Source organism: Gymnogyps californianus, chromosome 11, assembly GCF_018139145.2.
Source record: "Gymnogyps californianus isolate 813 chromosome 11, ASM1813914v2, whole genome shotgun sequence".
In the NCBI taxonomy this organism is placed as follows: Eukaryota; Metazoa; Chordata; class Aves; order Accipitriformes; family Cathartidae; genus Gymnogyps; species Gymnogyps californianus.
Genome location: NC_059481.1, coordinates 22,733,956 through 22,759,611, shown reverse-complemented (window position 1 = coordinate 22,759,611; position 25,656 = coordinate 22,733,956). Strand labels below are relative to the sequence as shown.

The 25,656-nt window shown below is 40.4% G+C and overlaps 1 protein-coding gene across 2 annotated transcripts in view; it reads right to left on the bottom strand.

Moving 5' to 3' along the window:
• MAP2K5 (mitogen-activated protein kinase kinase 5) overlaps positions 1 to 25,656 on the bottom strand; it is a 141,044-nt gene that overhangs the window by 22,892 nt on the left and 92,496 nt on the right. For both annotated transcript variants that reach the window (XM_050903007.1, XM_050903008.1), the window contains 4 exons: positions 16,793 to 16,819; positions 16,448 to 16,480; positions 3,114 to 3,175; positions 724 to 769 (listed from right to left, as the gene is read on the bottom strand). In XM_050903007.1, coding sequence (XP_050758964.1) covers positions 724 to 769; positions 3,114 to 3,175; positions 16,448 to 16,480; positions 16,793 to 16,819 — 168 coding nt within the window. The remainder of the gene's footprint in view (positions 1 to 723; positions 770 to 3,113; positions 3,176 to 16,447; positions 16,481 to 16,792; positions 16,820 to 25,656) is intronic.

The following is a 25,656-nucleotide window of genomic DNA, read 5'->3' as shown; positions in this document are numbered from 1 at the left end:
ATAATTGTTTGATATAGTATTTTTCTATAGCTGCTTAAAAACAGTCAAAACAGCACTCTGCACTAAATGCACAGCCACACGGGACCAGCTTGAGAGCAGGTACCCTATCACTGCCTTACTGAAAAAATGACAAGTGCAAGCAAAAGAAGTGGTCTCTGAGCTCAAATTCCAACACTGAGAGCCCTTCTACGGACGGACCAAAGCTAGATATTAACTCAATCGTCTGTAGCCAATCTAATTTCATTTTACATGAATAGAAGTGAAAACAGTGGCTCCTGCATTTCATTACAAAACCACTATTTTGACCATATCCTCTGTTTTCAGATTTTGAAAGGTTAAGACTGGCAAATGACAACGAATAGCGACCTACATTAAGCTGTAATCCCTGGACGTACAAACTGAAAAAACTGTGTACTAAGCATCAAAACGGTTTTGACTGACACTTGATACTGGCTGTGAGAGTTCTGTATTAACTCCCCAAATCACAAGCGAAGCTTTGGCCACAATGAAGGTAACAGCAAAATACCCATCAACTTCACTGGAATCATAATTCCACCTTTGGTTTGTGTGCTCTCCGTAAATATGTAATTGCTGCACAAGCCAGAAAGAGTTTAAATTTGTACATATTGAAAAATGCAGAAAAAAATGGATACACGTCTATATACACACATAAAAAGTATGCACAGACAAATACATGCCGAGGGGCTCTGAAGTTTCACTTACCATTAAATCTTCAGGTGCTGGCCTTTCCTTTGGTTGCTTTTTCATGCTATATGTGTCATAAAACAAAATGTTCATATATAAACAACTGCTCATTTATTCTACTTGCTTAAATATTGAAGATAGCCTCTTTTAACACAGAGTGAAGAATTTTGATGTATTTCTTAACTTTACCACGTGCTGATGGAAGAGAGGGTTCCTAACGGTGGCCAAAATGTTAATGGATTTCTTCTTTCCCGCCCGTCCCTCCCTTATGGGATGTAGTGGTCTACACTGTTTGTAACCATGAAAGTGTGTAAATAGAGAGATCATTGAGAACCAGTCGGCTCAGAAGGCACAGTAAGTTGATTCTCATTTTGCTAGGGATTATTACATAGCTCGACACAAAGTATTATACAAACAGGTGGGAAATTTAACTCTAACGCTAAACAGCTTCAGGAGAACGCACAATACCCTGGGGTTTCTACCTTAATTTTTTCACATTTATTTCCATTACACTGCAGGGTGATAGTTCATTACACAGCATTAACCTGTTTATAAGATCATGTTTCTCATCCAAATAGTCCTAGATTTCTGTGCAACAGGTGCAATTAGCTATTGAAGGCTGTGCTTAGCTGCATGAAGGAACACAATAACATGGCACAGAGGTGACCATCAGGAGCTGCCTACTGACTAATTGGATTACATCCAAACAGCCAGTGTTTATGGCGTAATTGGCATAAAGTCATAAAGTCTGATACGCCGTTCACTTGACATCTCTAATACTTACTAGGAATTGATTGCTTAAATAGTGTATAGTTTCTTCTTATTTGCTTGTATTAAACAGTAGCGCCTCCCACTACAATATACAGCCAATGTAATTCTATAGCTAAAATACTAGATGATCAGTGCTGTAAATCGGAGGTATTAACGATACAATTTACCTCCCCTACAAATACCTACAAGCACCTCAAATAATGCAGGCATTAGCAAGTAATGCAAGCTGTCTGACGAGTAGGTTGGTAGCAGTTCTAATCTGACAGTCCAAAGTAGCTGCGTCCCCAGGGAAAACAAGGCTATTAGCCGCCATCAGTTATGCTTCAGTTTGACATCTGTGGAAATTTTAACACAGGTTATCCCTCCCTCTGCCTCAACGAGAATTTTTTTAAAACGGTCTGTCATCAATTTTTTTGCAAGGATAAAAAGCGTAGACCTCCACACGCATCAGTTAGTCGCGCTGCAGAACCCTCCAAACAGCGTTGCTCTTTGTAAACTGAAACTATTGAAAACGGAGGCCTATGTTACACAAACTTTAATTATTTAGTTACTTTAATTAACCGACAATCAGACCGCTTTTTGTGTCCGTATTATTCGTTACATACTACGTCAGTCCTGAGAGGTACTTTCTCCTACGTTACGTATTCAAAATTCAATTTTACCAGGCGACTTTTGCCGCAGCGGCCCTGGCATCCGGTAGAGAACCTGGAAGTGCCGCGAAGCCCGACCTATAGATCTGCGTGGGGCCGAGGGCTCTGAGGAGGATGCATCCCCGAAGCAGGATTCCCTCTCGGCCACGCGCCTGCAGCTCGCAGTGGCACACACTGAGATGGCTCCCTCTGATTTAGCACAGCTGAGCATCCAGCCCTGGAAGCCAGTGTTCGCAGAAGGGATGCTTCTCCGTCAAACGCATCATATTTTTACAGAATTCAAGCTTGTTTCTTCTGCCATACATAAATGGCTGCCTTTTTTTTTTTTTGGGGGGGGGGGGGATGCAACAGTTAAAAAAAAAGATTTTTCCCTTCACTTCGTTGCTTTAGGATAGCTTACCCTCAAGATTTTTATCCTCTAGTCACTCAAGAACTGTATTCTTTAGTCTACAAATTCCTCCTCTCCCCAGTTCTCCTTTAATTTGAAAGGTTTTCAATGAACTATTCAGTTTTAAGGGAAGAAAATATACCCAGTAGTGTGTTTTAAAATACGACTCTCAGTAAAAATTACTTACTGAAAAGGCAATGAATTAATCAAGGCTGCTTGCCTTTTTAAATATTGAGGCAATTTTATAAGTAATATTTTAAAAAGCCCTGAATAATGATATTATACACGTGAGTCTTTGTGGCCTCTTTACCCCCAGATGAATCCTTAGGAGTCTCAGCGCACAAGACGGCACCCACATCCAGGGCAGGTTTATTAAAACAGGAAAAACCCTTGTAAGTACTTTTACGACCCTTTGTGTAAATAACGTTTACATAATTTAAACAGTTTGCTTAGCTTTGCTGCCCCATCTGCCCAAGGCCCCCAAGTCCCTCTTCTCTCAGAAAGGATGCAAGGAAAGCCATAAGGTCTCGCAGAGCTGCAGAGTTAATGGCATGTATCATTTACATTGAGGGCATGGCATGTTTGCAAACTGAGCTTACCATTGAGTGATGAAGTGTACAAATGGCTCAGAGAACTCCCCGGCTGGAAGGACGGGCGATTCCTGGGATTGGATTGAAACAAGAAGCAGAGTCAGAAGGAGAGAAGATAATTTTTTTTTAGCAGGAGAGTAATATAACAGCGACAACAAAACAAAAACAAAACAAAACAAAAGGGGAAAAAACCCAAGGAAGCGACAAAACCCCCTTTTCACACAGAGAATCTGAGGGAGAAAGGTACAAATTCTTCTGAGAATGTGTTATAAAGCACTGAATTTCAACTAATGAGTATTACACAATGGGTAAAAACATGTGGAAAGACACTGAGGGGAGGTGAAAAAAGGACAATGATAGCCACAGGGTAAAAAGGAAGGTAGGGAAAGTGTAAATGAGAAATTAATGATTATTTAAGTAACACACAAATGGTCTTGTAATTAACAAAGAGCTGTGAAATTATTCTTGTGTTGACCTTTGTTTCTTTCACTGCATTTGCTATTTATTTACACTCATGTTTATTTACACTTATTCATTTTAGAGCCTGTCCTCATATGCTGTCTGTTCTAGATTTAAAAGGCGAAAAGAATTTTTAAGAGGAAAAAATGCAGGATTTACCAGTCTAGTGGTAGAAAACAACCACCTAGTATTTATGAAAGAAAAAAAAAATGAAATAAAAAATTAAGGGCACAAGAAAAAAAAACCAAAAACAAACGGGGAACAATCGACATCACCATTTGCAAAGAAGGGCTTTACGAATTTAGGAGTTTTTCCAAGAATGACAGAGAGCTCCACTGTGTTTATAGTGTAACAGCTCAGGATGTAATGAAATTACACTGCAGAGTACTTTAACAGTGTCATCTCATTAGACCTACAGTTGGAACAAGAGAGCCACATAAAACAGGCAGCTGCAAATGACTCCATTCTCATCTATTCTCATTTGCTATTAAAAATACCTTTCGGCGGCTTTTTTCCTCCCTGACATCCCTACACAAAGTACCCTGCAAAGTATGATACATGCACCTATTTAAATTAACAAAGGAATGACTTATTTTAATCTCACTGTGCTTTGGAGTGCTTTGGCCATTTGGATGAGCAATATATCATTACATACAACCTTCCAGCGCTGCAGGCAAGAAACTCAGAGCGTGCAGCATTTGGTGGGAGCCAAACAATTTCTCTAGCACACAACTGTGTCAAATGCATGCATGTATTCATTATTGAGAATGCGAGGAAATAGCTTTGATGTAGTGGAAAAAAGAAGATGATAAAAGCACCTCTGCAATGTGTGTGCCATTATCAATGGTGGCAGATAGACACAACTGCAGAGCCTCCTATGTGATTAGTAAATATACATATAATTGCTGTGGCCAATTATCAGAAAAATGAGATCGGTAATTACAAGACAGAAAATTAACTAGAACTCTTATTAAGGCTTTGTTTCCAATTCAAACAATTGGAAACTGCTGGAAAATACAATTAAATCAAAAGTAACTGAAGAGTAAAAGGAGAAGCCAAAATTGCTTTACAATTTTCAAAGACTTCTATTAAATACAAGGAGTGTTTGATACAATGTGCCCAAATTCTCTTTGAACTTAGACCGGGTGAGGGAGAGGTTATTGTTTCTAAACTTATAAATGACATCAATATAGGAAGGTTTCCGCTGGAGAGTGGAAGGAACACAAGGAAATAAGCAGTGCAATTAAACTTTCTCCACTTCAAAGAACTGCGCATGAAAATTATTCATATTAATACAGAGAATGCAGAGCAAAATGTCAGGCTTGCTTATACAGCGTGGAGCCCGGCAGGTTTTGCCTCTCGCCATCATTTGCTCTTGTCCAGCAGAACCTTCCTGGGCTCGCACCTGCAGTGGCAAAAGCCGCGTTCCCCGCTGGGGCAGACTCAAAGCAGAACAGGTAGGAAATGAACTTATCACCACGTTCCAGTCTTTAAAGGGTGGCTACAAAGAAGATGGAGACTCCCTTTGTACAAGGAGTCACATGGAAAAGACGAGGCGTAATGGGTACAAGTTACCCCTGGGGAGATTCCAAGTGGACACAAGAGGAAAATTTTTCACGAGGACAACAATCAGCCATTGGAATAATCTCCCCAGGGAAGTGGCGGATTCCCCAACACTGGAGACTTTTAAGATTCAGCTCGACAGGGTGCTGGGCCATCTTGTCTAGACCGTGCTTTTGCCAAGAAAGGTTGGACCAGATGATCCTTGAGGTCCCTTCCAGCCCGGTATTCTCTGATTCTGTGAAATACTCTGGGCACATATTACAGATCATTTTGAAAACTACAGGGCGAAGCTATCGGAGCCCATTCCCCGTGGAACTGGCTCTGCCCAGCAATTCATCCCCACTGTTTATTTTAAGTAAAATGCAAGTGAGGAGCTTGTTACAATCGCCCCTCTAATGGGGCTGCCAGCTCCGATCCGTCCATGCTGGGGAACAGGACAGGCACACGGCACTTCACGCTAATTTGGTAGGTGATAATTTCCGCAATCACAAAGAGATGACGACCCATAATAAGAGTGAAACTTCATTATGAGAGGGGAGGAGAAACTGATGAACTGCTCCGAAGCCACCAGCATTTCACTCTGGCTATCCCAAGCTAAGCTGGCATCAGGGTTCATGCAGGCAAGGGAAGAAGTTGCTCCAACGTCAGTACTAACGCCTTAATGCAGCACAGCCAGGAGACAAGGTGCTCCTGCATAAGCACACAAGAAAATTTCACCTGGATCAAAGTAAATGTTAAATGCTTTTTTTTTTTTTTGGCACATTTTGCTGTACAATGCAAGTATTTCAACCCCATCCAGGCCTACTCTCTTCTGCCGTAGACCTGTCAGTCACGGCCATGCCTTGGTTGGTTTGCTCTCAGGAGCTCAGGAAGAGATTGTGTGTGGGTGGGTGGGTGGAGACGAACACCAACTGGATCTCAGTATGAAAACTAGATGCTTTAATACAGTCTTCCCAAGGATTTTAGACTGGGCACCCACAAATTTACTGGCTATTTGCCTGACAAATTGAAAGCCTTTTGGGAGAATGCATCAATGTCAAGGAAATACATGCTGGCAAGTGTGTTTGAGGGCAAAAAGATCAGTGCGGGTAAAAACTTTAATCTCACCCCTGTACGTATGAGCCGATTGTTACTTTACAGCACAGGTAAGATAGGGAAGAAGGAGGCAGGTTTTGGTTTTAGCTAAACTAGGAAACTACAGACCCTCAATGGCTTCCAAAGGTGAAGACTGAAAAGCTGCCGCAAATGCTGCATTGTACATTAATTAGAAAGAGAAAACATCCACTCAGTATCTGCCCAGGGAAACTAATGACCAAAATATTTCAATTCCTGATATTGTTCTATGCAAGACCATTTGAGTAGTAGAAAGGTGAGAGTATTTTCTATTTAGAGCTATTTCTAATGACAGAAAGCGCTGCTATTGCTATCTGTGTAACTCGAGCAATCACAATGCTGTTGTATCAGGTATAAAGCAAAAATTTCCCAAACTGTACAAAGCAAATACTTCCTATATTGTATCCTGAAGTTGCCCGGACCTTGGCTGACACTCAAAGAGATGGGAATATGAGGAAATAAAGTAAAGCTACACATGTCTCTACCAAGTCTACGCCGTCTGTGTGATGCAATACAGTCACATTTGATGTAACCATAGGGAACGGTCCAGCTGCACTCCGATAGCCTGCCTTATTTTACCCACCTACACAATGAAATCATACTATAGAGGCAAAAAAAGTAGAGAACCAAGATTTTAAAGGAGTGAGGAATAGGTATACTCATTTTAAACTGGGAAATGGTTCTTTCATTTTCGTTAAATACCATATCTTTTAACCAGTATCATGAAGACCTAGATATTGGGGATGCTGCTAAAATGGCAGTAAAGACACAAACAGTTGTAAGGTTCAAAGTACCTTTGGCCTCTTACATCCCCAGGCAGCTTATTCCCAAGACTGGCTATTTCCCTAAGCATCCAAGCAACGTTTCCATAAGTGGGATCTGCTGCAGGAGAAGACAAGATCAGCCTCCGATTTCTCAAAAACAGCCGAACTGTGCACACCCAGTGCGAACGGGGAAGGGCAATAGGAAAAAAGTTTGAGTGATGCCTTTGCCTTGTGAATAATGAACAGTTCAAGAAGGTCAACCCATTACAACTGAAACCGTTTAATTATTAATTATGCACAATCTATGAGCAAAAGGACAAGTTCAGAATGTTTAATGTGTGGTAACTCCGACTGGACCCTCTCTTGGCATTTTGTTATTAGCACTTGTCAGCAAGGTGCTCAGGCATAAAGAAAAAAGCACAGCGGCAGAAAATCTGAGCTAGCAGGAGGAGGGAGGGCTTTAAACTTCAAACACTGCTCCTAATATTTAATTTATAGAGTGCCAAGGCTCTGGTATAAACCTTATTGACTTCCATGGAGTTAGGGGAAGTCACATTATCTAAATGAAGACCTGAGAATGAGAATACTGAGACAATCCCTCCAAAAGCCCTCTCTTTTGAAAGGAGTGATAACATTAGTATCTGTATCTTCCTTTTTGTTTTCACAGATCTGAACAAAGGAAGAGTGACCCACCTAATAGTGTGTCCAGAAGTCAACCAATCCTTTGCAACCTATGCAACAAGAGCGTGAATTACAGGTCTGAGCATTATCCTCACCTACTTCTCAAACCTGTTATTCGAAATGTCTCCTGATCTGTTTGCTGTCACTAAGCAAAGCGGTAGCAGAGACGCTACTGAGGCTCAGGAAATAAATAATGTCCAGCAAACCCACAAATAAATATGGATAAGGCACCTCTCCCCTCTTTTCTGTCCAGCCTGGAGGTTTACCTGGACAAACTCAAGAAGCAAATTCAACAGATACAGCTCTGAGTTGCTTATTTTCTTTGGAAACACTCTAATGTCAACGAAACTCGGCAGTAGCTCTTGACTGGCGATATACATCAAAAGCATCCTATGCTTTACACACCTTCAGAGGTCTTACCCCAACAGACAATTTCTTGAGAGTGAAATATTTTCTCAAATCAACTGAAAGTCTGAGATTTATCACACCCTTTCTGAAGAAAGAGAAAGCCCACAATCTCCCTGTAACAGGAAAACCAGCAAATACAGCTTTCTACCTAAAACCTTCAAGAAGGCGATGGCAAAGCCCCCAGCTATGTGTTCAGATCAAACCTGGGCTCCTCCTACCTCCTCCTTCAGGGGCCAGCCTGACGGGCGGCCACGGTGCAGAACGACGGCAGCCTGTCATCAACGCGTCCCCAGAAGAAAGCCAGGCTGCACAGCCGTGCAGGCTTGAAGACGAGCTCAGCTACACTTCGTGGGCAACACAGGTTGGTATTCCCAGTGGACCCCCACGCTCGGTGCAAATAGGTTTCACTCCCTCTTCTCATCTGCTAACTCCCGCTCTGTGAAGGGTTAAATTTTCCCATTCCCCACAGCTGCTGCTATTTTGCAATACTCTTTCCTCAGTGTGAACGCTTGTGCAGAAGGAAATGCCATGGTCCTATGGCTCTATGGCCACAAGAGGGAAGTTAGCAGAACCGAGCAAACCAAACTTCAGTTCCTCTCTCCTCTGGGTTTCCCCAGCACACCCTGCCTTTGAAATTATCATCTCCTCTGGGCAGATACTCTGGTTCTGCAACTTGTCCATTGATGCTGAAATGGCAGTATTTAATAAAGAATGTGTGTGATTTACAAAGCATTTCTGGCTTATCACTTCAGCCTCAAAAATCTCTAGGATTAAAGAATTTTTATGCACTCCAGCTTCTCTTTTACTAAAGCTGTCAAAGAATACACATATTTTTCTATAGTAGCTGCATTTTACTTTGTGGCCAAACAGTGATTTTTTTTTTTTTCCCAGACAAACTTAAGTTTCAGATGCACCAGAAATGCTGCCAGGTGCAATTACACGTCATAAATGCACTGCAGTTACTGAGCTGTTTCAATGAGACCAGCAAATTACAATATTGTACATGTTCAGCTTTGCTCCTACAAGGACAACTTTCTTTCACAGCATTCCTAAAAAAACAAAAAATAAAAAAATAAATTAAAAAAAAATCCATTTCTGACTTTCTAGCCCATCTACTTCAAAAGCCTTGCACAAACCTAACGGCAGGTGATTTCCTACAAGTAACACGTTTGCAGAAGACGGCGATGTCTGGAGGTGGCTCAGAGGCCCAGACTTGAAAGCATTTCTGGATTGTCCCCGTTATACTCCCACCCCCAGCAGGAAGGTGAAAGATGATTACATCTCTGCGCCAGGTCGCTTCTTGCTCTTTTCTTAGTAGCAGATGCCAAATGTGACAAATTATACGTGGGGGCATTTTGGTGTGAAGTTTCGTCTGCTGGGATTGGAGTGTCAGCAGTAAACTCATTTATTTCCAGATCTCTAGCTGGACGGGAACCAAGGTCGAAAGGCCAGTGTTTTATCCACCAAAACACTCAGCCTACCTTTAACACCTCAAATCACGTGAGAACCAGCTATTCTCTCAGCAGCCCTACCTGCTCCCCAAGTTCTTGAAACTATCACGTATGCGTAACCTACATTCGTACCGAAGGCATGCAGACGTTTCTGGTTAAGTAAGTCAGGAGATACTCGGGGCTATTCGGTTGTCCCTTTTGCAGCATTTGCTACTGTGGGATATTTTTCAGAGCCCAGAAGAGGGAAGGAAAGAAGCGGAAGAGTGTAATTAACATCAGGAATAATCTACAGTGTATGACATGACATTTTCTACCTCTCGCCAAGCTTTGTACTTGTTAGTGTGGCTCTCTAAAGGGCCTTGCAGAGAAGTGTACAGGTAGCTGGAAAAACAGGTTAATCCTTTAACCGTAACTGTAATTGCTTTCTCTCTAAAACAAACATAAGAATTTTTTCCTCTCATTGCCGGTCTCTTGTCGATCATAAGCTAGCAGAGCACAACAGTGTTTTGGGTAGATACACACACATACGCACATTTCAAATAGCTAAGGCACAGCAGCATGAAACGTAGCCTCTACCTGTTCACACCAAAGGGACTCAATTGAAAAACTAAAACCATTTATTGTTCCCTTTTTCCTCTGTACACTCCCAATGCATTTTTATTGCTTTTTCATAAAACACCGCTGCAAATAATCAAGCATGACCATTGACATCCACAAGATTGGGTTTTAGGAACCATTAAATGAGCTTGCCCTCTTGGGAAGGTTCTTGCTCAGGTTGGTCTAAAGGTAATTATTCAGCAATTCCTACCTGTGGTTTTACCTTGTTCCTATATAAGTCTCTGAATCTCATACACTAGTAAGGTCACAGTTTCTGTCTCAATAAAAGTATACCCTAAAACAACCTATCCACAGGACAAATTATGGTGGGTTTGTGTACATATGCGCACACACGTGTGTATATCCTAACACCGGCTTTTCTTGCATGGAAATCTTCAAAACTCTGGAAATTTTCAGGGTTAAGTATAGCTGTTCATACGTTTAAATCAATACCTGAGAATCTAAAGAGAAATTCCTGAAGAAATAAAGTCTTGTTTCATTCTGAGCCTTTGGAGGTTTTTTACTTCATTTATAGAAACAGCAAAATGTAGCACTGATGCATAGGTTAAGAAATTCAGCACTTGAGAGGCAACGGTCTTCATTGTGTTATTTGATCAAGCTGAACATCCTGTGAATTTTTAAGGCTATGCCGTAGCAATAAATAGAGGGATATATTTAACCAGGTAAAAAAAGAAGGGAACAGAAACAACTATATAGGATACATGTATTAAGTGCAAGTTATTTTTTCCGTGGGAAAATCTGAAAATTTATTGATACTGAAATGCTTCATAGCTCAGCATTAACACTACACTAGCGTTAACTGATGCTGCTAAATGTTTCTAGAGCACAAATTTAAAAAGAAAAAAAAAAAAAAGGTCTTTGATTTGTAGAGTTTGTAAAGTCCTTGAGCTAGATTAAACTGCAGTCTTGTGAGACCGAGTATCTCTGTGGGGGCACTTAACAGAAATGCTCAAGAAACTCATGGAAAGCTTCTCACTACTTACTCATGAAGCTATCAGAGTAAGGATTCAGGAGTACAACTAATTAATTTTTCTTTTAAATTTCTGCCCGACTCGTCAAAATAGGCAGGTTTTTCAATGCTGCCTCCTATTTGTAAAAATAGGATTTGCTCTTGAAAATCTTCACTCCTCAAGCTTCTAATGTAATTGGAATAATACAATAATTTAACTAAAACTGATGGAAAAAAATTGAGTTCTTTTTCTCCCTAATTCAATACAGTTTAAAAAAAAAAAAAAAGCCCAAACCAACACCTAAGTCACTATTACACGGAGACAAGCTATGGGAACTTCGAAACCAAAATGAATGTATTTCAGGTTATGAAGAAGAAAGGGTTAGAAACTAGAGCTGATGCTTAACTACAGAGCTTGTGACCACAACTGCTCCAGTACAGCAAAACCCGGTTCACAGCACCTACCCAAGGGGCTGGCAATAATTGCTTTCCTAGAAGGGATACTCTAACTAAATAAAGGTCAAACAAAATAGCCCTGGAGAGCTTAAGGAAAATTTAAAGGAGTTGCTTAAGTCAGGAGGACTGCCTACAGGATGCGTTCCACGGTGCAAGTTTTGTCCATCCAACCTTCTCCGGATGCAGAGCAGATACCTCTAAAGCCAAAAACCACGGGATCGAAAGGATGGGAAGCTGACAGGCCGAAAAACACAGAGCTGTCGGGTTTGGCCTTTTGGGATCTTCCTACACAAGCTGCAATCACCTAGGTGTTTTACTAAATGCTGATCTGACTAGCAATCGGGAAAAATGACATTTTTAGAAGGTTTTAGAAATACTGCATCTGGAATACAGCTGAGGAAGTAACTAAACAGTAATTTCCTACGTAATACATTTTGACATCAAGATAACAGGGAAATAAGTAACTACAGGCTGGAAGAACCTTGAAAACGATGCCACTTCTCAACCGACTGCAAGGAACGCAAAAATACGCTATGATCAGAGCCCTGATTTTCCTGAAAACCTAACCCCACATTTTGCTGCCGAGTCGCAGAACCCAGTAACCCACTGCTTACCAAACTGAAAATCTAGAGCACCCTCATTTACCTTTTAAACTGGGAATCTTCTAATGCATTAAAAGGAAAATACATAAGTATAATCAAGGCTACGGTTTTCATAATCTCTGCTTGGAAGGGGAATTTGATTTATTGAGTGACTCTTGCAGACATCAGCACAGAGAACACTTAACTGGACCATGTAGGTTGTCTGGGAGGTTGCTGGAGATGGGGAGGCTGAGCAGGGAACAGTTAAGATTTTTTTGTCAGCTAAAAAAAAAAATCATGGGAGGCATTCTGAGACTGTGAGCAGCAAGAAAGGTTAAAAAGCATACTGATTTTACTCACAATCTTCAGGTTTCAGAGTCAACCCACTAAGTGAAATTGAGTGGCCTGCATTTCTCCAATGCATCATTTCTGGGGTCTGCAACATTAATGGTATTATTCTGGGGCTCTGTTGTTTGTATTTCTAAATTATCATCTGGAACAGATTCCGATGACAAAATTTTTTTTTTTTTTTTTTTAAAACGCACCTAGCGCTTTTGAAGCATAATCTCGTTGCTGAGTAGATTGCATTGCAAATTCTTTGGCTGCATGATCATGAAACATAGGGCCACATCTAGGACATCTTCCAAGCCAGGCAATGGCTCCTGCTTCCAGCAGGACTCCATTCTCCTTCATGTTGGAGTGTTTCTGGAAAGACTGCACGCACAGCAAGCGATGCATGTCCTTCCCAATAGGGATTCATCTGCACTGCTCAGTGCTTTCCATATAACATTTCGGTGAGTTGGAGACAAACTAAGTTGAGTGCTAGAATATTAAATTACTCTCAGCTCTCAAATAACAGCAGACTGCCTTTATTGCTGGTTGTGTTGCAGGATGAACTACATTAACAACTAGTCTATCCTCCTCTTTGGACCAGAAGCAGGAGTCTTATCATGGTGGGAGACGCTGCTACGATTAGGACTGTTGCTTAAATGAGCGTGTCTTATTTGTAGCTGGATCAGATTTCCCTGTAAGCTACCACATGTTAAAAAATAAAGGCCCTGGCAGGCACATATCCTGTTCACACAATGCTCCTCACTAATTTTGCCATTAAAAAAAAAAATCCCAGAACCAATGCCATTAAAAGTCCAATAACGTAATTTAACAACAACAAAAAAAAAATGTCAGGCATAGTTTACTGTGATTTGAGAAGAAGAACCGTGCCTGACATTTTTTTGTTAAATTATCCTGCTTCTCAAACCACTTACTCATTCTGCAGAATTTCTGCAAGTAAATTTAAGTCCTAGAAAACGAACAAATAGACTTTTTAAACTGCCAAAGTGACCTGCTATGTCTCATATATTTCACTGAGAGTTAAAAAACAGCTCCAAAAATCTCACTACTGCAGAACATCTAAAAACTCCCATGGACCTTTTTTATTCCATAGTGTGCCACCTTACAGAGTTTGAGAAAAGTCCAGGATACCTAGGTAATACAGAAGCAACCTCTTAACTAGTTCAGTCATCAATAAATCCTACGAATTAATGATTAGGAATGAACAGAACATTAACTGTTGGATTCCTGCTGTGTTTTGGTGGAAGGTGGAACAGTTCTACAAAACCCAATGAATACCAATATAATAAGCAACTATCATCAAGAGTCAAGGTCTCCATTTCATCATTTTGAAAAACTTCTAGGTTCTCCCGTATCGGGCTCTGGAGTTTTTAGCCAGCTCCAGGGGGAAAGACTGGGGTAAGCACACTGCCGGCAAAGACCCAATTTCAAGAAACGCTCTCTTCCACAGAGCTGTTTAATCACAATTTTAGGAGCCAAAAGTCCAAACCATTCTCTGTCACACAAAAAGACATATTAAGGGACCTGAGGACAAAAGACCCGGAGTTTTCAACTGCAACAACTTCAGCAAATTATTACCATGGCACGAAGCCACATGGGGACCGAAGACCCTCGAGGCAGCTCGCTCCCACCCTTGCAGATCTGTCCCTCCCATATCCTATGACACTACGGCTCATCCAGAAGCCGTGCCATTATGGGAGCACTGCTGTGCCCTATCTGTTTGGAGGAAGAGGCGAGCTACAGATCGTCACTCCTTGCTGTTCTGATCGTCATTAAGGTAGGTGGGGAATTCTGCACCAGTATCTGGGGGTTCCTATGGGGCCGGGCTGTACAGCGCAGTTGCAGGAGAGGGGCTCACCTCCTGTGAGTTTTAGGACCTCCTTACAGCCAAGGGGAAAATTTGACCCAAAATAATCAGTCTTACAACACTAAGCATCTCTAATCTTTAATACTCATGGTAGCAGCAACAGCTGTACAGTACCAGATAGTAAAGAGACTTTCCCTCTCAAAAGGTCCTTGCGTGGAAGGAAGAGTGCGTATTAGCCAGATAAGCAGGTCCCTCTGTTATTCCCCGGGAGGCACATCTTACAGAAGACAAAGTGAGGAGTTAAAAAAAAATAGTCACAAGTTAAACACATTTTGCTTTGAGGTCTTTGTACACAGGACAGGGCTGGGGGTGGCAGGAGGATCTGTTAAAGTCAACGCTACCCATCAGCTAGAACAGAATAGCCCTTAATATAAATGTCCTCCAAGACACCGTCATGCCAAGAATTTGCACTTCCAGGTGTGGCAGCCGCTATCTAAATGCTATATATCTTATTAAATGACCCCCTAACAATACACACGTACCGAGCAAATAACACTACAGAGCCAATCCATTCTCCTCTTCCCCCCAGGCTCTAAACGTTATGGCATGCAACTTCCATTTAGACATTGAGTGTGTTGCAAAACAAAGCGAGTTGCACTTAAAGAACTTTCAGCTGAGCTATGCTCTGTAACCTGAAGTCTTAACGTGCCCACGAGCACAGTGCACTCTGAACCATCACTTCAGGAGAATGATGGCTCCGTGGCATGCTGCAGAACATAAAATAAGTTAAAACAAATAAACACCAAAACGCTAATGTTAAAGCTAGCTCGGCACTCAGATGTTTACAGACTGCACAAAGTTCGTTGGTTAAAGTTTCTGTGAGAAGACTGGAGCAATTCTAATCTTGAGGAAAAGACTGAAAGCTGCAAGAAACTCTACCATAATGTGCAGCTCTTTAGGGCTGTGTTTTAGAACAGTGAGCTTAGATTTAGGCGCTAGTACCAGCCCATTTAAAAGTAATTCGTTGAGCAGTAGCAAAACGCAGGTAAAAATATGAGCATCTTTAACTGAACTTCTTTAGGACAGAGATGGCCTTTTGCTGCTGGTATATCCAGCACTGGTGCTTTGGAATTTCCATGCCTCAACCAAAGATGTACGTAACAGGAATAACAATGGATGAAAAAGATGAAAGAAGCAGAACTGCCTAAAAACCTCTCAAAGAACCAGACCACCATAAAGAGCCAGGTAAAAGAGGTAGCACTGCTGGAGGACTGGGAGAACTTCTCTCCTTTACACAAGGGATACTTGTTCATTTTAATTCAGGTTGGAAGCAGCTGAACGGTCTAAATGGACACGTTAACACCCAGCGACTCCAACCTGACCAGCCAGCAATGACGTTCTGCTAGAGGTTGAGGCCAGTCTTTAAAAAGTTATGGCTTTTTTTTTTTCCTGTTCAAACTTCCCAATTATCATCATCATCTTATTAAACGTTAAAAACAAATCAAAACCGACAGTAGTCTGCCCTCGGCTACTGCCTTACTGTCAAGAGCTGGGAGTCCTGCTTACGCCTCAGTTTGGGAAGGGAGATGGGAGCTGCAAAGAAGTGTTTCAATCGAGCAACGTGACATTAGCCACTGAAATTCAGTCTACTGTTCACACCTGGATCTCCTGCATCTCAGCTCTTTATTTTGTCCTTCTGATTAAATAAAAATGATGAGATGACATCCAGATGCTTTCCTGCTCACACTTCAGTTTTCTCTCCTTTTCAAAACGCCCTTTTTGCCTATCTAAACCACATTAAACGTGCCCGCTATAAAGCGTGCCGCCACCTGAATGTCTCTGTTCCAACTCATCTGGCAAATGCAGAGGATCAACTCGCACGACGAGGCTGAGGCTTTAGGGCCTAAAGAGCTAAAAGGACTAGCCTTTGAGACGACGGAGTCTTTCAAAGACTCAATATTCAGAGTAGAAAAACAGCAGAAAGTGGGACAAGGCCAGTTCATGTTCGACAGCTCCAAGCTGCACAAGGCAACTTGTGCTCTGAGGATGTTGGGCATTGTGCTTCATTAGGAAACAAAATATAAGCTTTCCACTCCATTAGGAATGACTTTAGGAGTGAAAGCACATAAGACGACGACTCACCTCATCAACAATGCACTGCAATAACTGGAGAGGCTGCAATGGAAAGAAGAGAGGGGAAAAAGTATTAGCCTATATGCAATATCTTTACAGTGGAGTGGAAAGAAAAAATCATTAATGCAATAAAATATAGCAAGATTAATCAACAGCAGCAAACTCTTATAAAAACATTGATGCTCAGGATGTTCTATTATTTCTAATGGTACCTAATCTAATACAGGCAGTTAAAGGTTTGCATTTTCTTCAAAATGCAATTTGCTAAGTTTAAAACAAGGCATTCAAGCATGCAGAGGAAGCAGCCATCAGGAAAAAGAAAAGTGAATTTTTTTCTGAACTCATAAAGCTTACCATTAAAGATCCCTGGTTTTTCTGAATCTGAAAAAAGGCAATATGTAATTAGCATGTCATAATCAAAATGACTCACTTGGACACATTATGATCACTGAGAGAAAATTATTGCATCGCTGGTGGCAATTTGTGGGCATGTGTTAACACAATTTACATAATGAAAATACACAAATGTTAATAGCTCGCTTCTCATTTATAGGCGAAAGTCAGCAGAATGTTAATTTCACACAACACTTTTTAGTACCCTCCAGGTTGTATTAGAATAGGAAGAAAAACCATAATCCATTTCAAAAGGCTGTTTACGATTCAGATATAAATAATGTTTTATATTGCTAGATTGTGAACACTGGGCTTAATGTTGCAATCATTGCTAATGTTATGAAGCTCACTCTTTTTAAATTAAAAACCGATTTATTTAAAATTGAAATTAAATCATAGTCAGAAATTAGAATTTTGGATTACTGCCAGACTCTGCTCACAATCCCTTTTTTGTGAAGAAAACTTTAATTATGTGGTTGAAGTATCTACCGCTGCTCAGGAAAGCCTTTAATACTCCACTTTTACCCAAGTTTCTTATATATTCCAACCCAGTTTTACTTTGACTATAAGTGGAGCACTGCCATCTGTGAGGCTGGAAAGTTTGATGAACTTTGTATTGTTTCAAATGGCAAAGGAAAGACTTGTTATCAGTCGTCTCTGAGCCTTTCTTAAATTTCCTAACATCAATTTGGTCGGGAAATTAATTAATAGTTTGTAGTAACAGACCATTCGATTGCTTAGAGAGAGCTACAAAATATTCTGGGCCATACTGGCGAAGCACCTTGCGAGTACAAAAAGAAACAAAGGCCGAATTACGATACGAACAATTAAATACAAAGCACAGAGCAGGTACTTAATGCAAAATATCTGACTGAATTTAGGGGTGCCGGTATTCTGCTAATTTGTGTATGCGTACCATTTCTAATGGGTGTGGATAATTAATGACGTGTTTTTCCTAAACGGACACAAAGTTGCTTGCAACCCAACATAATCACGATGCAAACAGAACGCAGCCCTCAGTGAAAACGCTGTCTTCTGTTCTAACACAGTTTATTTGGCTTGCCCCTTACATTTAATATTCTCTGTTGTATAGTGCCACGATGATGAATGTTGTAGGGCTGCCATCAGCTTTGGAAGCGCTCTCCCCCAATACCCAGCCAGAGGCAGGATCCTCTAGTAATACTTTACAGGTAGTAAAATGTAATAGAGAGGAGGTTGAAAACTAGCACCAAGAAAATAGCTGGTATTATGCACATCAAGTCTTTCATTATTGTATTAGTAGCACACAAATATACACATAAGTTTCTGCATATAATTCTATTTTTTCCAAGGAAGAAAAGAAAATAATAAATAGATAGAAGTAGCCCATTATATTTTTTAATGGTCAATGTCTATCTATTACAATTCAACAGAATAAATTTGCTGTTTTGCATTACGGCTAATAAGCAAAATATTCTGTGGATATAAAAAGACTCTTTTTCATACTTCACTTCCAGATGCTAAATGACAAAATAGCCTCAGCTTATTCAATAGGGATGATTCAGAGCTGCTTTAGATTAGCGCACATGAACAGGCGATTCAGTTTTTCATCCAAACAGAGTATCAGTCACATTTCCTTACTGGAAAAATAGGTCTTGTCATGAAAAGGAGTAGAGGTGGGATCATATATAGTAGCCTCGACACATATATGATTACATCCAATTTCAGAACAAGATTTAAAATATTATTTCTAATAAAAGCGCTCAGTGCTTCTAATGAAAAATAAAGCAACGCAAATCGAAGTATTACAGAATTCTTCCTGTGACATTGCAACTCTCTGCCGGAGCAGCAGGCCCAGCTTCTGCGAGAGGGAGAGACGTGTGCTCGCTCACACACACATCGTTACCGGGTTTTATTACACAATTTTGATGGCGACATATTATTTTGAGATCATCTTCATAAATTTTGCATTAAGGTAGCTGTGCCAGTACCTGGAATTGATTCAAAATGCTTAAGACACTCAATTACTTTTTAACACTGTTACCCGGTGTAATGACATATCTGCTATTTCCCTTGCATTTGATGATGCAACATCATTGTAATTGATTCATTTTCTCAATTAAATAAAGCTACTGTGCTTTCCTCTATGCGAATGCCACAGAGACTCCCCAGTTAGATGTATTACCTATTTTCTCTGTCTCAGATATATTGCTTGTAAGGCTGCACTGTGCTCCTCTGTTAACTCCACTAGAAAATGCAATGTTACAGTCATATTTTTCAAGTTCTGAACAGCAATGAACTTAGCTGTATTTATATTAGGCATATTTTTCACTGTTAAAACTATGTTGTTTACCTTTTCCAAGATCACATTATTGGGCAGCCTCTGCAACTATAAACCAAACCTAACTGACGACAACTTTACAGTCAGTGCTTCTCCTTTTGCACACAGTTCATGAAAAAGTGAAGCATCCAGTTTTATAGCACATTAAGAACAGTTTTAAAAGTACTCAACATAAAATGTTTTATCTTCCTGTTCACCCACGCTCCTTTTTTTTCCCCTCCCCTAACCGTCTGGTTGTCGTGCACTACCGGGAGATACGAAGTTTAGGAGGCAGGTTCATCTCGAGGGATCCAAGTGCAGCGGCTGCAGCTCAAAAGCTTGAGCATTTGGCGTGCCGCCGCCCCACGCGATGCTCAGAAAAGTCGGGGATCAGGAAGGAGACTGGCACTGTCATGTTTTTGTACTTTCCATGAAGAATTTCAAATAGCCAAATGGTAGCAGTGACACAACTGAAAACCCTGCTTGAAAGGAAGACAAAGAAGGCGCAGTGTGCATTTTAAGAGTATCGAGGAACGCTTTGATGCGCTCATTAAAACATCATTCTCCTCTCAGAAAAGTCACTTTAAGGCTTTCACCACCAACACGCTCCCTCAGCCACGCCAGAAGAACGCGTGTAAGCCCCTGACCTGCTCACTGCTGGAAAAGCCAGTTGGTCAGAAGGTTTTGTAAGCTTTTCATATGCAACCGAAATTATGTGAATTTGCAGAATTAGATCAGCTATTTGATATTTTTGAATCTGTGTTGTATTTGCTGTGTTTTTTTCTGTACTTACTGCATGTGATAGTTTATAATTTGAAGAAGCAGGGCAAATGATAAATAAATCTATCACATTAACAGTCTGTTTCTCCGATCATGAAGTATCAGTGGTATCTGGATAAACTACTCCATAGAGCACATTCTCCAAATGGCATTTTTTTTTTTTAGGTTGGTTAAAAATGCAAAAGTTTGCCTCCTGCTTCATCTACTATTTAATGAATGCCTCTGGTTATGAAAAGCAACTTTTGACAGACCATCAGGTTATATTTCTGTCTCCATGGAGATACTTTGGACGGGAAGTGGCGGAGAAGACCTCTACCATCCCTTTCACATTATATTCACAAGCACAATCAACGAAACTCAAATGAATCCACCCCGGGTAACTTAGAGGAGTCACTAGCTATAGCTTTAATTTTCACTTTTACTCTCTGGAATTAGGACTTGCCCTGGAGCTCTTGTTTGAGAGATTTGCAGGTGACCCAGGGTTAGATCTTCCCATATCAGTTAACAAATTTTCTCTTTACATATATACTGCTTTTCAAGCTAGTGATATTTTTTTTAATAGAAAAATACATACACCAACAAATCATACAGTTACGATTTTTAAGGGAGGCTTCACAGTAGAACATTTCTTTTCCTAATCCAGGAAACTGTGGATTTTAAAAATACATATAACTTATTTTTAATCTTTACAAATGAGGGTTAAAGTTTTATTGAACAGCAGAAACTACAAACATGGCCTCCTCCTGACAAATGACCAACACAGACTTGCTTTGTCTCTGTCCTGATATAAATGGAAAAGGAATATGTAAGCGTACTGCATTTCCACGTGGTCTTCACCGCCATGGGTTTTACTCTTCTCAGGAACGAAAGCAAGATCTTCAGAAGTATTTTACAAAGTCTTGCAAAACTGAATGGTTATACTTCTGAAAGAAGTCAAAGCACCTTAGCCAGTAAGACTGACCCCCCCTAGTTTGTTCCTGGCATTCTGAACATCTCCCCCTTCCCAATCTGTGGATTTTGCAAATGGCACACTTCAATCACTGTCACAAAACAGAGGGCAAAAAAAGAATAAAAATAATTTCAAAATAAAAAAAAAAGAGACAGTTCACAACAACCTTAATATTAAATATATCCTTACAATTATATTATGCTGGTTTTCCCAGAGGTCTACAAACAAATTTATATAAAGAGATTATTTCATCCACCATTGAACTGCAGCCACTTCTCACAGAAATCTGTTTACCAGAGTTTAGTAACACAATTCAACAAAGCGGGCATGAAAAACTACACACTGTTGAAATTATGGAGGGAGTGTGAGAAGCCAACAATAACTACTACACTGGAGTAGGACCAGGATGCTCATGATAACACATTCCTCAGTCAGCAGGAATGTGGGACAAGCAAGTCTTAGGAAAGACAGTAAATTTAGCAAACCGCTGTTTAAGACCTTGTTTCAAGCATCACAAAAAGTGCAATAAGTAGAACAAAGGGTGGTCAGCCAGAAACCGAATAAAGGAATGGGGTTTAGTTCTAACCAGTTCTTGCTTAATGTCACCCATGTTTATCAAGTTTAGCGAAATGACCACTGTGGTAATAGAGAGGAATACCAGGAGAACCTAGAGGACACTACGGAAGAGGAAAATTGATCACAACTGAGTAGGAATAATGTCATGATGCTACCAAAAAACCCTCCAAAAAACCAAAAGGACAAAGACAGTAGTGGGATGTCCAGGGAGGAGTACAGTCTGAAGACACACAAGGTTATCCTTTCTCCGTGCAGCACGGGAGTGCCGTGTGGGCTAGCTGGAGAAAGTTCAAAGAAAAACCACAAGAACAGCCAGAAATCTAGAAAGGAAAGACCGACAGAACTGGGGTCTTCAGACTAAAGACAGAGCAAGGATGACATAACCACCAACCCTCCTGCATCCCTTCTCCATGTTCACTACACACACAACTACCACTAGACCCTGCAGTGAGGAAAACCTTTCTCATAATAAAGCGGAGGAACAAATCATCTAAGGAAACAAGAGAGCTGCTAATACCAGAAGCGTTGAAGAGCAGCTGATGAATATCCATCAGCATTGTCCCTCCTCATAAGCACACCACCGCAAGTCCTGCCTAGCTTGAAAAGAAACAGGTAAAAATGTCAATTGCTAAAGCCTGTCACTGGAAGCCATCTAGAAGAATCCTGGGCTTTCTCCGAAGAGCTGCAAAATCAACTGTGAACGCTACAGATGACACAATTCTAGGGACATCTGAATGGAAATAACCCAAAGCAACAAAAATTTGGGTATATGAGTGGAGTTTTCTAACTAAACTGAGGTGCTGAGTGGGTTGAGGCACCACGCTATGCAATGAGCATCTTCTCCTATGTCATTTGACGGCCCACTACAGGTAGCGTTGCACCCTCTCAAGAATTAAACCCACGGTTCCACGGGGCTGGCAGAAGAATGGCTGCCGTGGAAGGGAAACGCTTGCCTAGACCTCAAAATCATTCACTCTTATTCTGGCCTTTGAGGCTCCTCACTATGTTGAGCAACCATCACCCACAGCAGAGGTGGACGAGATGGTCATGTGTGCTGTGTGCTCCTACCAGGCATGTTGGAAACGCAGCCCTCAGCCTCTGGCACTACCAAAACATGAACTTAGGGAAGAGCAAACGTCGGGACTGCTACGACCATCTCCAGAAGTGCCTCACAACCTCACAGACCCGTGAGGAGCAGGTACTCTCTCTCCTCAAACAGGCTGAGCGCCACAATTTGTTTCTGAGCTCTTACAGCTGCACACTTGGTGAGGAAACAGGCAAAAGGGAGCAGGGATCTGCTGCACCCTTGTCTCCATTCACCTCCAGTTCCTGGGTGACTCGGGAGGTACCATGCCTTCTCCTCATCCCAGCCAAGAGAGCCCGTTCAGAGCACAGACGATGTAAATTTTCAGTAAATCCAGTATTTGCTGACAGTTTGCAAATAGCCACCTAAAACAACCAACCACACAAATCAATCCTCCTACTGCTAGCTTTCTTCCTCGGGAGAGCCGATCTCCCAGGCTTCAGTTTTCATTCAGGCAAGTCATTCAACGGCATCAACTACAGGAACTATAACTGGGAGAGATGTTTCATTCCAAGCACTACAGGAACATCTCCCATTCCACAGAAGCACCCACTCATGCAGGAGACCCTTATGTATTTGCAAAAATCTCTCTGAAGAGATTTCAGTTATTTCCTCCTGGATGGGGGTTTTTTTTCCGCTCCTGATAAACAGCTCTCATGGCAACAAACATAATTTAATTTCAGGATCTCGCTCAACTTCCGCAGTCAAAAAGGTCTCGGCACAGTCAGTCCTGTGCTGTGAAGGCAAGATAACAACTGCACGGAGCAACAAAAGGGCGCGTTGCATTAAGCCATTTTCTTATTCAGTACAGATTGCGAAGGGTGACGACGCCATAACTAACTGGAAAACACAAACTTACATCCTGACCGCAAAGATGCACCCACGGGTGACTCTCTGTAGTAGTTACTTTTCCCACCGTAGCAAACCGAACTTTTCACAGGTTTGAAGCTGATGTCAGTGCGACCAGGTAAAAGGTTTTACACAAGACAGGGGAGAAGGCACAGAACACGTCCTGGAATGTCGGGCACAAAACACAGCCTAAGCCCTGGTCCCTCAGACTGCCTGTAGCTGTTAGGGTTAGAAAGCAAAAAAACAGACAACAGTCTTTCAAGATCGTAAGCTAATAATCCACTCTTAAAACATATTAAAAACATATTAAAACCTATTATAAAATCGGGATTTACTAGTTACCTACATTTCCAAGAATAATTTCATATTATTCAAACATCAATTTCACATTTAAAAAAAAAATAATCAGACAGGAAGATTAAAATAAAAAAATATAAATTTGTCTTTATACTTCAGATTCCTAGCAGATTTTTTTTTTCCCCCCTAAAATCTCTCATTTTTCAAAAAAGAAAACACCTCTGGAAAAACTAAAACTAAATTCAAATTTTACAGCAAGTTTCTAATAGACAAATGAAATTTAAGTTCAAACTTATTTCTGGCTAAGGAGAAAAAAATAATAAAGCAAAATGTGTCCGAAGTATATTATCTCACCAATGATACATGTAGTGAAACCTATGTTAAGAAATTGGTAAGAGTTTAAAATAATAGCAGATGACTTAAAATATTGTCAGTGATTTCTGGAATATATTATAAAAGTAAAAATATTTGCACAAATCTATCATATTTAAGATATTATACAGCAATTTAATTCACTATTTTGGCATTAGCATTTGAACAGTGTTTAATGTCCTTTAAATGGTTAGATATAATGATATATGTGGAAGAAAAACATTTCTTTCTTACTAGGAAACATGCTGTAACCAACCCTCAATTTATTCTCACAAAATAAATGAATGCTTAAAGGATGTTTCTGTCAATTGAAAAAACAACAGTAAAATGGCTACTTTACATGCCAAGTTAAACTAAATATTTTTTTCTTTGACAACCTGCTTACATTTAAATGAAACCAGGCCAAATTTGGTCAATAGTATGGATTACATATAACAAAAAGAATCTTAGACCATGTTAACACAGGGATCAGAAAGCAGCAACTTCATTTAAAACCATGCAATTATTTAGCAAACTAAGATACAGCAAATAAATTAATCTGTTTTAAATGGAAGCGCTTGCACAGTAGCTTTTTGACCTATAATTAAATCTTACTTGCAGAAATCACAGCGAGGGTAGAATTTGCTGATGAAAGAATAAAAACAAAATCTTGCAAAAAAACCCCCTGCTTTGGTATCAGAAATAAAAAAAAAACCAACCAACCCATAAAATTTGCAAAATCTTTTCCTGCCGAAAAAACAGAGCCAAGTCCCAAAGCTGGTGTAAGTCTGCATTGTCCCCTGATCTCCCTGGAGCAGCAGAACTGATTTGCTCCAGCTGAGGATCCGGCCCAGCACACACAGCGCATTCTGCATCGTCCCTCCGATGCTTTTTATATGCTGGGGTTTGGTAAAAGTACAAACCTTTCCCTAACAGGAGGAGCAAAAAGCCGTTTTCTTTCACTGAGGATTTTTCTTCCTGTATATTTTCTTATAAAGCAAACCAATGGCAAGTCTATAGCGAACGCTTTCTTGGGCTATAAAATTTCCTATTATCCACTTATGTTTTCTTTGCAGTGGGATTTAAGAATGCCTCTTTCCTTGAGACGAGTAATATGTCATCATTTTGTTGAACTAACGGGCCTGACAGTCTTGTCTCTCCGAGTTAGAGACACCAGCCCTCTGTGCTCGCATTGCTGGTAAAATGAAGGTGAAAAAGCTGGGAGAATAAAAAAAATGAAGGGGACAATCTAACTATAACTAAATTCTTTACTAATTCATTCCCATCATTTATCGTGCTGCAAAAATAAACTCTTTATATTAAAAAAAAACCCCAAAACCTTAAATTAAGGTCTCTTACTTTCACTACATTTTGAAATAACTTATTTGAATCCTTGGATTATCTATTTTAACAAATATCATCTTCTGTATTCATCATTTCTCCTGTCTTTTTGATCTTTTTTTCTACTTATCATGTTCTTTATTTGAAACAGATTTTTAACAGATAATCTTGATCGTTATAACAATATCTTGCTTGCATTTCATTCAAATAATTCTTAAAAACAGCTTAAAAAGCCGTTTGGAATAACATCAAGCTCTCCATCAATCAAATGAAAAAATTCCGCTGGCGGTTGTATAAAC